This window comes from Ornithorhynchus anatinus, chromosome 21 (genome assembly GCF_004115215.2).
Source record: "Ornithorhynchus anatinus isolate Pmale09 chromosome 21, mOrnAna1.pri.v4, whole genome shotgun sequence".
Taxonomy (NCBI): Eukaryota; Metazoa; Chordata; class Mammalia; order Monotremata; family Ornithorhynchidae; genus Ornithorhynchus; species Ornithorhynchus anatinus.
Genome location: NC_041748.1, coordinates 17,938,510 through 17,955,308, shown reverse-complemented (window position 1 = coordinate 17,955,308; position 16,799 = coordinate 17,938,510). Strand labels below are relative to the sequence as shown.

Sequence of the window (16,799 nt, the reverse complement as noted above, 5' to 3'; positions counted from 1 at the left end):
TTGGAGGGGGCGCGACGCTCCTGCCGTCGCGCATGCGCCCTGGGCCCCCGAGCGGGCGGTTGGGGTTCGGGAGCAGAGTTGGCCCTGCTGGCTTGGCTTCGTTAATGAGGATGGTTACTCTTCGTCTGATGCCGTTTCTTTCGGCCCTTACTCTGTGCCGGGCACTGTTCTAAGCGCTGGGGTAAGTGCGAGGTCATCAGGTTGGACACAGTCCCCTGTCCCACATGGGGCTCACAATAATAATCATGCTGCTATTTTTTAAAGTGTTTACTCTGTGCCAAGCACAGCTGTGGGTTTATTAATAATGATGATGATTACTCTTATTCTAATGCAGTTTCTTCCAGCCCTTACTCTGTGCCGAGCACTGTTCTAAGCGCTGGGGTAAATGCAAAGTCATCAGGTATAATGATTATTACTCTTAGTCTAATGCAGTTTCTTTCAGCCCTTACTCTGTGCCGGGCACTGTTCTAAGCGCTGGGGTAAGTGCGAGGTCATCAGGTTGGACACAGTCCCCTGTCCCACATGGGGCTCACAATAATAATCATGCTGCTGTTTCTTAAAGTGTTTACTCTGTGCCAAGCACAGCTGTGGGTTTATTAATAATGATGATGATTACTCTTATTCTAATGCAGTTTCTTCCAGCCCTTACTCTGTGCCGAGCACTGTTCTAAGCGCTGGGGTAAATGCAAAGTCATCAGGTATAATGATTATTACTCTTAGTCTAATGCAGTTTCTTTCAGCCCTTACTCTGTGCCGGGCACTGTTCTAAGCGCTCGGGTAAATGCAAGGTCATCAGGTATAAAGATTATTACTCTTAGTCTAATGCAGTTTCTTTCAGCCCTTACTCTGTGCCGGGCACTGTTCTAAGCGCTGGGGTAGATGCAAGGTCGTCAGGTTGGATACAGTCCCCTGTCCCACATGGAACTCACAGTAATAATAATGCTGGTATCTGTTAAGCACTTATGTGCCAAACACTGGTGTGTGTTTATTAATAACGATTATTACTATCATTATAATGCAGTTTGTTTAAGCCCTCACTCTGTGCCAAGCACTGTTCTAAGCACTGGAGTAGATAGATACAAGGTAATTAGGTTGGACACAGTCCCTGTCCCACATGGGGCTCACAGTAATAATAATAATAATAATGTTGGTATTTAAGTGCTTACTATGTGCCAAGCACTGTTCTAAACGCTGGGGTAGATACAAGGTTGTAGGCTGTCCCACGTGGGGCTCTCAGTCTTCATCCCCATTTCACAGATGAAGTAACTGAGGCACAGAGAAGTGAAGTGACTTGCCCAAGGTCACACAGCTGACAAGTAGCAGATCCAGTTAAGCACTATGTGCCAAGCACTGTTCTAAGCGCTGGGGTAGATGCAGGGACATCAGGTTGTCCCACGTGGGGCTCACAATCTTCATCCCCATTGGACAGATGAGGGAACTGAGGCCCAGAGGCCCTTGCTCCCTTTATTCATCCCCCCTCTTCTAGTCCCACAACACTTAATAATAATGGTGGTATTTGTTAAAGCGCTTACTATGTGTAAAGCACTGTTCTGAGCGCTGGGGGGTAATACAAGGTGATCAGGTTGTCCCAGTGGGACTCACAGACTTAGTCCCCATTCATTTTTTTATATTAATGTCTGTCGTCCCCCCCAGACCGTAAGCTCATTGTGGGCAGGGAACGTGTGTGATTTTGTACTCTCCCAAGCACTGAGTACAGTGTTCTGCACCCAGTAAGTGCTCAATAAATACCATCGAATGATTGAAGACAACATGGGAGGCACGGGCTTCCCTTCTGTAGCCACAACTACTAATACTTTTAGATTTAAATTCTGGCTGAGATAACATCGTCCTCCAACTCTCTTGATCCGGCAGCTTTTCAGAGAGGGGAAGGATGATCGGCACAGGCCGGTTCTTCATCGTCTAGGCCGAGGCCGAGAGGAGAGACCCCAGGACTGCAGTTTTCAAGTCTCCTGACCCCATTTTTATTCCCGACCTCTCTGTTCCCTGCTGGTGATTGCATCTGGAGGCAACGCCCGGGGAACCTGGGGACATCGAGGCTCAGCCTTGCCTCCGGCTCCTTTCACTTCTCCCCAGGGGAGGATGGACAGATTTCTAGTCAAGGGGGCTCGGGGATGCTCCGTTGGAAAAGGTCCACGGGAACAGTTGGGGAGAAAGCGGGCCCTGGAGCACAGTGAAGACGGCCAGGAGCGAGAGTCAGAGCCGGAAAATGGAAGAGAGAACCTCGAGAAGAAAACCTCAGTGATGGCCGACCCCTCTGTGGGAGGTTACCGCTGGCAGCAAATCAAGGCCGAAGGCCTGGATTGTGATTATGCTGTCCTTTTTGGCCGGGCTGAGGCAGACGGACTTTTTCAAGAGCTGGAAAGAGAAGTGGAATATTTTACAGGTAAGCGTATCCGTCCCTGGGTCCGTCAATTGTCAGCGTGGCTAACTGACACAATAGCAGTAGTGGTATTTATTCTTTTTTTAATCATTTTTTCTTTCTATGGCCTTTAAGCGCCTAAGGTGTGTCGAACACTGTGCTAAGTGCTGGGGTAGAGGAGTGAATCAGATGGGACACAGTCCCTGTCCCGCATAGGTCTCACGGTCTAAGTAGCAGGGAGAACAGGAGAACTGAGGCACAGGGAATAATAATAATGTGTGGCATTTGTTGACTGCTTATTATGGGCCAGGGACTGTATTAAGCGCTGGGGTGGATACAAGCAGTTTGGATTCGACAGAGTCCCTTGTCATGGGGCTCGCGGTCTCAATCGCCATTTTACAGACGAAGTTACTGAGGCCCAGAGAAGTGAAGTGACTCACTCAAGGTCACGCAGCAGACAAGCGGCAGAGCCGGGATCAGAACCCATGACCTTCCGACTCCCAGGCCCGGGCTCTATCCGCTAGGCCATGCTGGGGTAGATAGAAGGTAATTGGGTTGGCTGAGAATTACCAGGTGGCTTCGGGTAGCCCAACTGCTTGGAACTTTCACATCCAACAGGTGACCTTTCCAAAGTTCAAGTGTTCGGGAAGTGGCACAGCATTCCGAGGAAGCAGGCGACCTACGGCGATTCCGGGCTGTCTTACACCTTTTCGGGTCTCACCTTGTCTCCCAAACCGTGGATCCCAGTGACGGAGCGTATCCGGGACCGCGTCTCCCGGGCCACCGGACACAACTTTAACTTCGTACTTGTCAACAGGTAACGTCCCCTGCGGCCCCGGCTTTGAGCATTTATCGAGGATGGTTTAGAAGATCCACAAGTCCCAGTTAGGTTTCCCCACTGTGCCGTGTCAAGATGGTCTTGAAATGGTCTCACTTTTAACCAGCTTTAATAGAGGTGATGATCTTTCTGGTTTTCTTTATTTTTTTCCTCATGATATTTGTTAAGCGCTTCCTATGTGTCGGGTACCGTACTAAGCGCCAGGGTAGAGACAAGCTAATCAGGTTGGACGTAGTCCATGTCCCACAAGGGGCTCACGGTCTTGAACCCCATTTCACAGATGAGGGAACCGGAGGCCCGAGAAGCGAAGTGACTCGCCCAAAGTCACAGAGCGGGCAAGTGGTGGAGCCGGGATTAGAACCCAGGTCTTTCCAAATCACCGGCCTGGGCGCAATCCACCAGAAAAAGCTGCTTTCTTTTTTTTAGTGGAGGCAATTCTGCCCCTAACACTGAAGTCCTCTATGAGGCTGGAGAGACTGGCCGTTACACTGAAGCCCTCTATGAGGCTGGGCACCGAAACAGAGAGGCCTCCTGGAAGTCAGGAGTCCTGGGTTCTAATCTCAGCTCCACCACTTGCCCGCTGTGTGACCTTGGACAAGTCACTTGACTTCTCGGCACCGGACTCAGTTTCTTCTGTAAAACGTAGATGAAATCCCTCTTCTCCGTCCCCTTACTATGAAACCCACAGTGGGGATGGAAAGAAGTCCAATATCATTGGCTTGTATCTATCCCAGCATTTAGTACAGAGCCTGGTGTATAGTAAGCACTTAACCAAGCCAACCCTTTAATTACTAGCATCCTGTCTTGGTTTTCTCCCTCTCCTACTAAGTACAGGTGTGGAAATGAAGAGACCTGGATATGCTGTAGGGTGCCCAAAGGGGAGGATTTTTTGAGAGAGCCCTGAATAAACCAAAATAGGGTAGAGGGGAGCCCCAAAAGCTCTGGAACCCACGTCACCTAACTGCACCCCCTCATTCAGGATTCTCCCCAGCTCTAGACCCTAAACGCATCTTGGGCAGGGAATGTGCCTGCTTATTGTTCTATTTTACTCTCCCAAGTTCTTAGTACAGCATTCTGCACACAGTAAGCGCTCGATAAACATGACTGACCGACTGACTTTCCCACATTGTCCACTTCGGTTCTGAAGGTAGCACGGGCTGGAGAGAGGCCCGGTACAGGTGCTTGATACAGTGCTCTGCACACGTCAAGCGCTCGATACAGTTGACGGACTGACTTTCAGCGTTAGGCTCTACTGCCTCCTGATCAGGGGAGAACAGGATTCAGTTCAGTAAACTCCCGCTCTGCCGCAGCTCAGCCACTCATGAGAAAAAGTCAGTCAGGTGCTAAAAACTCAGCCACTTTCACTATCGTTTGGCTCTAAGGATGCGCGGATCTGTACTATCGGTGTGTCCCAGGGAAACGCTCGGTTTCAAAACTAGGATCCCCACGTGGACCCCAATAATCTACCTACCCCAGCGCTCAATACAGAGCCGAGCGCAGGGAAAGCCCGTGACAGGAAGCAGCGGGCTTAGCGGGTAAAGGCCGGGCCTGGGAGTCAGAAGGACCGGGGTTCTAATCCTGGCTTTGCCACACGTCTGCTGCGTGACCTTGGGTGAGTCATTTCACTTCTCTAGGCCTCAGTTCCCTCATCTCCAAAATGGGGATGAAGACTGGGAGCCCCATAAGGCACCGAGACGGTGTTCAACCAGATTAACTTGTATCTGCCCCAGCACTCAGAATGGTGCTTGGCACATAGTGAGCACTTAACAAGTACCGTAATTATTATTAACAAGTCCCATTAAAGATCCAAAGACGACAAAAAACCCTCGGGGCCTCCCAGGAAGGCACTCGGCCCCAACGTCTCTTCCGCCCCCCCCCCCATCTGACCCGGCAGGTATCAGGACGGGCACGATCACATCGGGGAGCACCGGGATGACGAACGGGAACTCGCCCCGCGGAGCCCCATCGCCTCCGTGTCCTTCGGCGCCTGCAGGGACTTCTGCTTGCGGCACCGCGATTCTCGAGGGAAGAAGCCCTCGAGGGACGTGGCCAGCGTGAAGCTGCAGCTGGCCCACGGGAGCATCCTCCTGATGAACTACCCGACCAACATATACTGGTACCACAGCCTCCCCGTCCGGAAGAAAGTTCGGGCTCCGCGAATCAACCTGACCTTCCGGACGATCGCGTCTCCTGGAAAGTAAATGTTTGGTCGTCGTTTTTTCTCTTCTCCCTCAACCGAGCTTGCTCTCTGGACCGTGGGACCACCTCCTCCGCATCTATCCTACTTGGAGCCGGGGCTCGTCGCCACTGTGATTTGAAAGAGACTAGCGTTGGAAAGCTGTGAAAGAAAACTTGCAACGTTCGTTGCGGAAGTGGGAGAGGTGGGCTAAAAATCGGTGTACGACCGGAGTCACTGTCCTCCCTACTTTGATTTGTGCTGTAAAACAGTGAGCTGGGAAATACCACCACTTGATCTTTTCGAATTTAAAAAGTATTCTTTATTGCCAGAAGATCCAGCAGGCACAAAAGGAACCTGTAGCAAAAACGTAAAATCAGTGGTTTCTTTCGTGGGGTGATAGCTTTGTGGTCGTTTTAGATAGTGAACTTGAGCTACAAATATAGTATTTTAATACTGTACTAAGCCAAGACTAAGCAAATTAGAATGATTTCATCTCTAAAGAATAAACAAGTATGCTCTTTGTTTTTAATAAATAGTTCTTTTGGGTTTTTGGGGGTTTTTTTAGATTAACCCAGTACTAAATCTTCTATCTTTGGACCAAGGATCTGCCTCCTTTAAAAGAGGAGGAAGGATAGGAACAATTCATCCTTTCCACAGCCCTTAAAATTCTCGTGCCTTTAAAATTCTGAAATGTTGGACTTCAGTTGGAATCACTGGCAGGACAATTGTCACTTGACCCCAGACCTGCGGGCCCTACTGGAGTTACTTAAGCCTCTCTCCTGTACCCAGATGAGGAGAAATGGAAAGCTCAAACAGCTGGAAGTTTAGGGAACCAAAAAGATGCACCAGTGGTGCTGGGAGATAGCTTTGTGTGAGCTTTTTGCATGTTTTTCCTTTATATAGTCATGTGTTGTCATGCACTTTTCATCCCTTGTGTCTATCCATGTGCTTTAGCGCCTGTGACATAGTAAATGCTTACCATATACCATCCAAAAAAAACAAACCCCCAAAATTGGTTTCTTTGGAATTCGTGATGTGTTTTACAAAGTTAATGATTAAAAAATTGATAGCCTCCACCAACTGGAGGTGTCCAAAGCCCTACTGGACCCGTTGAGAATGAAAAGAAAGTGGCAGAACTGTGTCTGAGTGTTTATTCTTTCCTTCTAGTCAGACTAAAATGGTGCACATATTCACTTAGAGATGGGTGTAGAATATATGACTATATTGCCTGAAGGGGGGGGGGGGGGGCGTTAAAAACAAATCCTTTGGAAAAGAGGCATTCTATGTAAAATGTGACTTTTTTAAAAAAAGCAGATACTTTTTGCTAAGGACTTGTCTGTTACGTCTTCCTCTCTAATCCAGCTGCTGAGTCCAAGGATTGAAATTTAAAAACAAATTCCTGTTGCTTAACCGCCGAATTGCAGTCCCAGGCCAGTGTGACCAGAAGGTAATCCTCTCCAACGAACAGTCCCAAATGGCTAACAGAGTAGCAGCTCAAGGACAAGTTTTGCTCTTCAAGGGGAGTAATTCTAGTAATTACCAAGGCCCAAAGGTAGCTATTCGCATAGCCTGCGGTTACCGCCTACCGTGGTTAGAGCCCATCTTGATTACTGACCCGAGAGGGACAAGGAACAAAGTGATCATTTCAGGTCTAAATGACCCAGATGCTACAAAGTTTCCCCGGAAAACGATGAAGATCAAATTGGACCAGACATCCGGCACATATAAAGAACCGAAATATCAAAAAGATGTAGAAAAATATCACACGGGTCCGGCAGGGGTTTCTTTTGCTGCTCAATTGAGAAATAAGAGCCAGGCATTTGGAGAGTTTGGTCTTGACAGCAGTTAGCTACATCCCATATTTCAGAATGTGATCGACGGGCCCCTAAATACTGGAACATTTTAAAGAAATGAAAGGCGATTTTTCGAAAGGGTTGCCTTAGATAGATTTACTTAGGGTCCCGGCAATCCCCGCTTGTGTGCTGTGTGACCTTCACTTCTCTGGGCCTCGGTCACCTCGTCAGTAAAATGGGAATTGAGGCTGTGAGCCCCACATGGGACAGGGACTGCATCCAACCCGATTCGCTTGCATCCACCCCAGCGCTCAGTACGGTGCCCGGCACATCGTAAGCATACAACAGGTACCGTCAATATCGTTATTACTGTTTAGAATAAAATCTCTGCCCTGCCTTCGACAAAACCACTCCCAACACTTAGTCCAGAGCTCTGCGAGCATGAAGCGCTCAATGAACACCACTGATTAATACTCAAGACTTTACACTGAAGTATAGAAACATCATCACGGGAGTCGACTTTTTTTTATATATAGAAATTACCTGTTTCACATGTGTGGGGCACATCAAATATTATCAGGCTGTAATGAATGTTTTTCTAACATAATGACAATTCCCAGTGCTCGGCAGCAGTAGTAGAGTGGCTCCGGAGAGTTGAGTTTTGGTATAAACGGGATCCCCTGGCTCCGTGCAAGAGGGCTCCTCCTCCCGCCTCTACCAACCAGGACAGGCGATCCCTCCGGCCGGCGGCCAGCCGGCTCATTCTTCCGACTTGTACTCTTGACCCCGGGGCTCGGTTTTGGAAAGCACGCGCTCGTAAAAGAGCAGGTAAGCGCTGGAGGAGAGGACCTCCTGCAAGCTGGCCTTGCGGACCGTGTCGTCGGAAATCCACAGCCACTGGCTGCTGGCGGAGCGGGGGCTCTTGGCGGGAGGTGGGGAGCGTCGGTATGTCACAAAGTGTCCAGAATGCATGTCCCCGTGGTGAACCACCACCGCCATGAGGCGGAACAGGTAGGAGGAGGAGCTGGAGGAACAGCAAGCGAAACCACCCCCGGCCCCATCGGGGTTTGGGAACTAAGCTGGGGAATCTCAGCTTTAGAGAAAGAGGAATCCGCCCCCCACTCCCACCCTGTCAAAGCCTTACTGAAGGCCCATCTCCTCCGAGAGGCCTTCCCTGACTATCCCCTCCTTTCCTCGTCTCCCACTTCCCTGCTGCGTCGCTCGGACTTGCTCCCTTTCTCCATCCCCCTTCCCAGCCTTACAGCGCTTACGTCCACATCTGTCATTTCTTTATAGTAATGTCTGTCTCCCCCTCTGGACTGGAAGCTCGCTGTGGGCAGGGAATGTGTCTGTTTACTCGTGCACCATCCTCTCCCAAGCGCTTAGTACGGTGCTCTGCATACAGTAAGCGCTCAATAAATACGATCGACGGACTGATTTGGAAGTACGGCCGTGATCCTGCAGCTGTGCAGAACAGCAGCATTACGGACACCCTGCTCCCCCTTCAGCCACCCCCCGCTGCCCAAATTTAGCCATTTAGAAATGATGACTTACCTGTAGTCAGGAATGACCGGGAGAGACAAGGTTATCGGAGAAGGTAATAAAGCAGGTGAGCAGGCTCCGTTCATAACCAAGGTTTTGGGGCCACCTGGCTGATCCACTGCTGCCGAGAGAAAAGCGGATTTCAAGTCAAAGAAGCTGCTTCGGGGTAAGCTGAAAAGGTGTTTTATACCATCTTGACAGTTCACTTTTCCCAAAGATGAAAATAAATAATAAAAACCAAAGTTTGCTTCAGTGACAGAAATTCAGTTGCATCGTTTATTCCAAAACTTGTCTAAAATAGTCGACCCTCACTCCATTCAATCAACACTGGTGATGCTTGGATATGTAAAAGCCTGCTGAATCGGATACCCAAATTTTCAGGAGCGTGGATTTTTTCAAATATGTTGGCGTGTACTGCATTAATCGATACTATTTATTGATTGTCTGCTGTGTGCAGGACAATCTAGGAAGGGAGAGGAAGGGAGATGGCTTACAATCATTTCCACATGGGAGGAAGCAGTGCTCCAACGATAATCTTAATAAAAATGATAAGGATAATTATAACATTTATTTAGAGTTTACCATTTATCAAGCACTGGTCTAAGTGCTGGGAGAGACACAAGTTAATCTCTTTTAACCCCTCCAATTTTTTCAGTCATCATGCCCCATTTAATAGCCTCCATACCCAAACTACCTTCCACTGATGGCCAAACTGACGCTCTCGACCCACCCTCTGTCCCGAACTTGACTCACTCACTCCTCTATCCCGTTGTCAGCCTTGTAGCACTAACCCACAGCCCAGGATAACTTCCACAGTCTGCCTCCTCTGCTCCTATTCACGAGTCACAGCGTGCTGCAGGCCTGAATCTAGATGTCACGCTGACCTCATCCGCCTCAAGTTCATCCCCTTTCATGGTTTAACTCTGCTTGGCAAACTCTTCTGCTTGGCAAATTATTTCAACGTCCTTATTGACACCCGTGGCCACCAGCTATTAATCACAGTCTTAATCCCCTTTACAGATGCGGTAGCTGAGGCCCAGAGAAGTGAGGTGATAAGCCCGAGGGTACCCAGCAGACAAGCAGCAGGGCCGGGATTAGAACCCAAGTCCTTCTGCCTCCCCAGGCCCGTGCTCCATCTTCTATTTCTGTTTGCCCTAAGGCATCAAGAAGTTTTTCTTCCTACGAAGACCTTCAGATACTTAATGGGCCACGCTCCGCGGGCTAAATACCTGCTCTTTTGATGGCGGCTGCAGTCTTCATTTCCAACGCGGGGTCTTTCTTCTTGGGGTTGTGTTGACTTGCCTTGTGCCCAGGGAGATGGTACTTGTAAATATCCATGATCAAGAACTCGTTAAACTGTACGTGTTCGTGGCGTTTCAGAGGTGTGCCGTGATTGGACCAGCTGAGACGCTGAAGGTGGATGCACAAGCACTGGGGGAGCTAAGGAACGACAGACACACGACTTGAGCCCTCCCACGCAGTGAGACGCAGTGGTCGGCAACCAACCAGGTCTGAGGAGCGGGCGGCCCATCCCTTGGGTCGTGGGAGCTGCAGTGACCATCCTGGGCCCCGACCCTGAGGAGACCCCCATCCTTCCCCTCAGAAGAGGCGGAGCTGGGTGGGGGGGCCCCCAGAATGGCTCACAGGCTCGGCTGCTTCTGGAAGGACTGTGTCTGTTGGTTGTCATATTGGACTCTCCCAAGCGCTTAGTAGAGCTCCCTGCACACGGTAAGCGCTCGATAAATATGGGGGCAGGGAATGTGTCTGTTTATTGTTAGACTGTACTCTCCCAAGCGCTCAGTACAGTGCTCTGCACACGGTAAACTCAATAAATATGTGGACTGGGAATGTGTCTGTTTATTGTCACACTTTACTCTCCCAAGCACTTTACAGAGTTCTGGGGACCTCACTCTTGGAGGTGGGGAAAGAAATCTAGGCCCTCCCTTCCTCTCTCCTCTAGTTATTGGCCTGATGGGGCCAAGTCCACATCCTCTGGGGTTGGGGGGCGGGCGGCAGGAGGAAAGGGCCGGGGTGGCTTGCGGGCCCCGTGCTGAGGCGGGTCTGCCCCCGCCGAGTCACGCGGCCTCACCTTTCCCAGCTTTAACTGCTTTACGAATGTGGTCCTCTGGTTTTCAACCATTTCTCCATTGAGAGTCCCTTCCGCTTCAATCTGCAAGACGACGAAAGAAAACGTCCGTCGCTTTACCACTCGTCACTCCTGCGGCTTAAGAAACATGGGGGGGAAGGGGGTGCTGCGGGAAGAGTCCAGGTCACCACCGTCCCTCTGGGCCATATTCTGGGGTGGGTTGGGAACTGGTTTTGCCCACAGTCAGAGCAGTGTGGCATAATGGCTAGAACCAGGGCCTGGGAATCAGGAGGTCATGGGTTCTAATCCCAGATCCTCTACTTGTCTGCTGTGTGACCTTGGGCAAGTCAGTTCACTCCTCTGCGCTTCAGTTACCTCTTCTGGAAAATGGGGATTAAGGCGGTGAACCCCATGTGGGACAAGGACTCTATCCAACTGGACTAGGTTGTATCTACACCAGCCCTTAGAACAGAGCTGGACGCCTAACAACTAACAATCATCATTCTTATTATGGGTATTAACACTGAAGGCTTGGCACTGCCTCTCTACAATTCAGGGAGTGGTCAATTGCTTTCACTTCACGAATCCCTCAAAAACCACCCAATGAAACAGTGATTGCTCACAAGCCAGTCAATAAAACGGGAAGGCGCATTACGTCTGCCTGGGCTAGAGAGAGGGACGGTTGAAAAAAACAACGGTGATTAGTGGTGCTACTGATTGTTCTCAACCAAGGTCCGGACTGGCTTTGAGAAGAGCACTTCTGCAGTTGTTATGGGGTTACGACGGAGCGGTCTGCGGGCCAGGATTCTGTGGGGTTGGGACTGAATGTCTGAGCTAACTTCCTTGGAGAATACTGTTACGTTTTAATCACAGGTGATCTGCAGTCTTTACAGAGAAAGGAACAGCTGGGGTTTTATCTGGCAGGAAGATTCCGGGGGGCCTCGGGGTGGGGCCTTTAAAATTACGAAGAGTGGGAACCTGAAGCAGCGTGGCCTCCTGGAAACAGCACGAGCCTGGGAGTCAGGCACTTCACTTCCTTGGTTGGACGGGGGACTGTGTCCAACCTGATTTGCTTTTATCCGCCCCAGTGCTTAGTACAATGCCTGGCACATAGTAAGCGCTTAACAAATTTTGCAATCCTTACTATTATAATTAAAATGGGGATTCCACATCTGTTCTCGCCCTTAAATTGGGACAGGGACTGCGCCTGAACTGATTAGCCTGTACCTCCCGCAGCTCTAATTATGGCGCTCGGCCCACAGTAGGTGTCTAACAACTACTGCAGATATTACGGTTAGTGAAATGCTTACCTTGGTGCAGTTGTCACACACAACATCCCTAACGGATTCAGAGGAGATGAAATGATGTAGGCAGTGGTCCAAAGTCACGGGACGACCCTATTGCAAGATCAGAGAGATTGAACCTTCAGAAGACGTACGACAGTGAAACATAATTTGGGTTAAAAGTCTGATGGGGGGCAGGAGCCCTGGCAGTTCACTTTAGAAGCAGCTTGGCCTATTGGATAGAGCACGGGCCCGGGAGTCAGAAGGACATGGGGCCTAACGTCGGCTAGACTCTGCCACTTGACTGCTGGAGGACCCTCTGCCAAGTCGCTTCACTTCTCTGGGCCTCAGTCACCTCATCTATAAAATGGGGATTAAGACTGTGAGCCCTGTGTAGAACAGGGACTGTGTCCAACCTGATTAACATCTACCCCAGTGCTTACTAGAATGTCTGGCACATAGCGCTTAACAAGTACCACAAGAAGAAAAAAAGACATAGGTAATGAAATCTCCTAAACACCGTGAAATAGCTTGCGAATGCACAGAATATCCCCCCAAATCCTTTCACTGCTATGGAGAAACCCAGTCTCTTTGGTCGGCTCCTCCTCTGTCTCCCACCCCCTAACTGTGGGGATCCCTCATGGATCAGTTCTGGGTCCCCTTCTGGTCTCCATCTCCACCCACTCCCTTGGAGAATTCAATCACTTCCACGGCTTCAACTACCACGTGCCCGGTGGGAACGAGGACCTCCCAAGGTCCGGGTTTAGGATTTCAGAGCTCACAACTCGGTCGCGGCTGAAGTACGTACCCAGGTGGCGGCTGGAATACTTAACGAAAGGCTGTCAAAGGTATCGTATCTCACGGGACTCTGAAATCAGACATCACACACACAAAATACGAGCGGCATTAAAAGATGTGTGGGCAGGAGGGTGCCATGGCTTCGAGAGGGAGTGGGATAAAGTCGTGGACAAGCTGTCTCTGACTGTACTTCTAGACTGTAAGCTCGTGGTGGGCAGAGAATGTGAACGGTTATGTGCTACCATACTCTCCAAGCGCTTAGTACAGGGATCTGCACGCGGTAAGCGCTCAATATATAAGACAATGAATGAATGGGTCACTGGGAGGAAGCTGGGGCTCAAGGACATAGATGCCCTCTGGACTATAAGCTCACTACGGGCAGGGAACGTGTCTGCTAAACTGTTTTGCTGTACTCTCCCAAGCGCTCAGTACACCGCTCTGCACACAGTAAATACTTAATAAAGATGATTGGCTGACTGACAGAGATGTCGAATGGTTCATTCCTTTAAATACTTAATAAATACAGTTGGCTGACTGACAAAGAGGTCAAATGGTTTGTTCCTTCACGGTAAGATGGCTATGAAGAAAAGGGTACGAGGGTCAATGGTTTCTCTGTGCACCTTGATGACATCATTGGAGGCCAAATTCTGTGTTAGGTGGGTCAATCTGCCAGAGGAAAAGCTTTTCTTACGTTCCTAATTCAAGGGAGGCTGCTAGCCCCGACAGTCTTCCTCACAAAGACACGCTGAGGGAAACAGCAAGGCCTAAAGGAAAGAGCCCAGGCCTGGGAGTCAGAGGATCCAGGTCCCGATCCCAGCTCTGCCACTTGTCTGCTGGGTGATCTCGGGTGAGTCGTTTCAATTCTCTGTGCCTCAGTTTCCTCATCTGAAAATGTGGACTGAACCATCCTCCCTTCTACTTAGGACTGTCAGCCCCATGTGGGGCAGGGACTGCGCCCAACCTGTTGATCTTGTATCTACCCCAGCGCTTAGTACGGTGCTTGGCATGGAGTAAGCGCTTAACAAGGCCTATAATTAATGAATTAAAAGTCTCAGAACAGGGACCAACTCTAAAAAATGTATTTCCTCAATTGGACCCATTTGGACAGGACGTGTGTTATTTGCATCTTTAGTACTTCCTAAGCACTTAGTAAAGGGCAGCGTACCCAGTGGGCCCTCAAAAAATACTGCTATGACTGCTGTTTTACTTCCACTACGATTAAGTGCTTAGTACGGGGCTCTGTACCCAGTAAGCACCCAATAAATACCTTTGCTTGATTGGTTACTCAAAACAGCTTGGCCGAGAGGATAGAATCCGGGCCTGCGAGTCCGAGGACCTGGGTTCTGATCCTGGCTCTGCCATTTGTCTGTTTTGAGACCTGGGCAAGTCACTTCACTGCACTTCTCTGGGCCTCAGTTGCCTTGTCGGTAAAATGGGGATTAAGCCTGTGAGCTCCATGTGGAACATGGACTGTGACTGTACTTTAGTACAGTGCCTGGCACCTAGCAAGCACAAAGCAAATATCATAAAGAGAAAATCCCCGATCTCCCTCCTTCTTAGGCTCTGAGCCTCGGTGCGGGACACGGATGGTGTGTGACCTGAGAAATTTAGGTCTCCCTCAGTGATCAGGACAGTGAAATATACGGTACGCGTTGAACAAAATACCACAACGATTATTTCCTATGATGTCGTTCGCGGGGCTGCTTCGTGAACCTCCGAGGGGAAACAGCCCCCAGTGGGGAAATGCCCTGATTTAATTGATCACTGCCCTCTGGTAGTTACCTGGCGTTCACAGTGTTTGCAAACCATGTTGCTGGTCAGTCTTCCGTGAAAGGGGTGTTGCGAATTCCAGTGGCTTGGCAAGGGATGAGGTGTCCCTAGAACACAGAGAGTCTTTTGTGGTCATCGTTCATAGGATCGTCAGCCTTGCTTTCATCACTGCCCCAAACGATTCCGGGGCATCTCCTTAAACTCTACTAAGAAATGCTGCTTCATATCGGAATTTGAAATGTCAAAAGGCACAGTCCCAAACGGCCCGGCCTCTTGTTTTCGACACTTTTCTTTTATGGTTCTTGTGAAGTGTTTGCCAAGTGCCAAGCACAGAACTAAGCGTTGGGGTAGATAAACTAATCAGGTTGACACGGTCCACGTCCCATGCAGGGCTCACTGTCCTAATCCCCATTTTTGAGATGAGGGAACTGAGGCACCGAGAAGTGAAGTGATTTGCCCAAGGTCCCTCCTGCAGCGGACAAGTGGCGAGCCGGCATTTGAACCCGGGTCTTTCTGGCTCCCAGTTCCGTGCTCTATTCCCTAGGCCACGCCTCCCATCTATTCAAAAAGAAGCCAAATAAGGATGCTCTTAGTGTTCAGAAACAGGTAAGGTTCACCACTGAGGTGTGTGAGTTTAGATTAAGATCCTCGAGGGCAAGGGATTGCCTACATTAATTCCATTAAGGCTCTCCAGCGCTTCGTAGACTGCTCTGCACCAAGCAGATGCTCAGTAAATACTACTGACTGACTGAGTTCAGCCAAATCGGGCTTTTCATTTCAAGGAACAAATAGCACTATTGCACGAAGTAATTTCAATCACCTACAAAAACCCTTTAATCCCCCACTCTTAAACATAATTTGCAAAATAAGAGCTTTAAGAAGAGCATATTGAGCCCTGATTTTCTTCTGTGGCATTCTGATTTTTGGGGGGCCCAGTGTGTTGTCAATAACTTTGCTGTCATTCATCAGTACTTAGGTGATCATAGGGAGGGTGTGTGTCCGGGGCTGAAACGTTCAACTCTTGATGGAGAGGGGGTGTGCTTTCAAAAGGAAAGAAAATTTAGGGAAAAGGAGGGGGAGGCCATTTTAGTTGAGGGTAAGGGCATGAGCAAGATCATCTCCCTCCCCTATTCCCTGCCCCAACTGCTGCTTCATTACACTTCATGTCATTAATAATAATAATAATAATAATAATAATGGTAATAATGTAGTATTTTTTCTGCCAAGCACTGTACTAAGTGCTGGGGTAGATACAAGATAATCAGGCTGGACCCAGGCCCTGGCCCATGTGGAGCTCCCTGTCTTAATTCCCATTTTACAGAAGAGGTAACTGAGGCACAGAGAAGTGGTCACACAAGTACTCGCTTCTCATCCTGCTCTTCATTCTGTAGCACTTCCTGTACATATCTTGAAACTTTGAGGCTTCCTCTCCCTGTAATTTATTTCAGTGTTAGACTGAAAGCCCTTGAGAGCACAGCGTTTGTATATTTATGTTACTGGATTCTTTGAAGTGCTTAGTAGAGTGGTCTGCCCACAACTGACATTTCCACTGATGCTTTTGATCGATTGGGAAATGGTTAGACTGTGAGCTCGTTGTGGGCAGGAGTGTGTCTGTTGTTATATTGTACTCTCCCAAGTGCTTAGTACAGTGCTTTGCACACAGAAAGCGTTCTGTAAATACGACTGAATGAATCAATAGATGATCAGGTTGATAGGCACGAGGGACATGTACGGATGTATAAATTATATGTTATAAATTACTTATCGATTTATATTAATGAGTCTCCCCCTCTAGACTGTAAGCCCATTATGGGCAGGGAATCTGTCTGCTTTTTCTGTTGTACTGTATTCTCCCAAGCACTTAAGTACAGTGCTCTGCACACAGCAAGCACGCAATAAGTACCACTGTTTGATGGAGTGACTGATAAATGACTGTGATCCAAAAGAGATCCAGCTTAGAGATTTCACTGGAGGATCAATTTAAAAAAGAGTAGTCAGTTCAGGACCGAAATACAAGTATCTTCCTTAAGGCCAAACAAGCAGGGCAAGGGGGGGGAAGATACAATTTGTGAACTTCCCAGGGGCAGTGGTTTAAAGCAGCGCTCAAAGTGACAGTTTCAAACTCCTTCT

At 49.1% G+C, this 16,799-nt stretch overlaps 2 protein-coding genes across 7 annotated transcripts in view; one reads left to right on the top strand and one right to left on the bottom strand.

The window, feature by feature from the left end:
* The first annotated feature begins 38 nt into the window (after positions 1-38).
* On the top strand, positions 39-7,328 carry ALKBH2 (alkB homolog 2, alpha-ketoglutarate dependent dioxygenase). 3 transcript variants are annotated; one of them, XR_003754218.2, is made up of 5 exons: positions 39-181; positions 1,873-2,404; positions 2,999-3,197; positions 5,113-5,599; positions 6,760-7,328. XR_003754218.2 is itself a non-coding variant. In XM_029049306.2 (4 exons), exons 2-4 carry the CDS (start codon positions 2,101-2,103, stop codon positions 5,417-5,419), a joined length of 810 nt encoding a protein of 269 aa, XP_028905139.1. In that variant the 5' UTR covers positions 39-181; positions 1,873-2,100; the 3' UTR covers positions 5,420-6,728. The 3 variants fall into 3 exon arrangements, 2 of the variants coding, with proteins under 2 accessions (XP_028905139.1, XP_028905141.1); XM_029049306.2 differs by lacking the exon at positions 6,760-7,328 and having other exon boundaries at positions 5,113-6,728; XM_029049308.2 differs by lacking the exons at positions 39-181; positions 6,760-7,328 and adding an exon at positions 280-400 and having other exon boundaries at positions 5,113-6,728.
* A 355-nt stretch (positions 7,329-7,683) lies between these two features.
* Positions 7,684-16,799, bottom strand: part of USP30 (ubiquitin specific peptidase 30) — a 36,805-nt gene continuing 27,689 nt past the window's right edge. For 3 of the 4 annotated variants that reach the window (XM_029049304.2, XM_001508077.5, XM_016227400.3), the window contains exons 7-13: positions 14,682-14,776; positions 12,910-12,969; positions 12,129-12,215; positions 10,822-10,902; positions 9,962-10,172; positions 8,745-8,853; positions 7,684-8,214 (exon numbers count right to left, since the gene is read on the bottom strand). In XM_029049304.2, coding sequence (XP_028905137.1) covers positions 7,950-8,214; positions 8,745-8,853; positions 9,962-10,172; positions 10,822-10,902; positions 12,129-12,215; positions 12,910-12,969; positions 14,682-14,776 — 908 coding nt within the window. In that variant the 3' untranslated portion in view covers positions 7,684-7,949. The remainder of the gene's footprint in view (positions 8,215-8,744; positions 8,854-9,961; positions 10,173-10,821; positions 10,903-12,128; positions 12,216-12,909; positions 12,970-14,681; positions 14,777-16,799) is intronic. The other variant, XM_016227401.3, reaches the window with a different exon arrangement.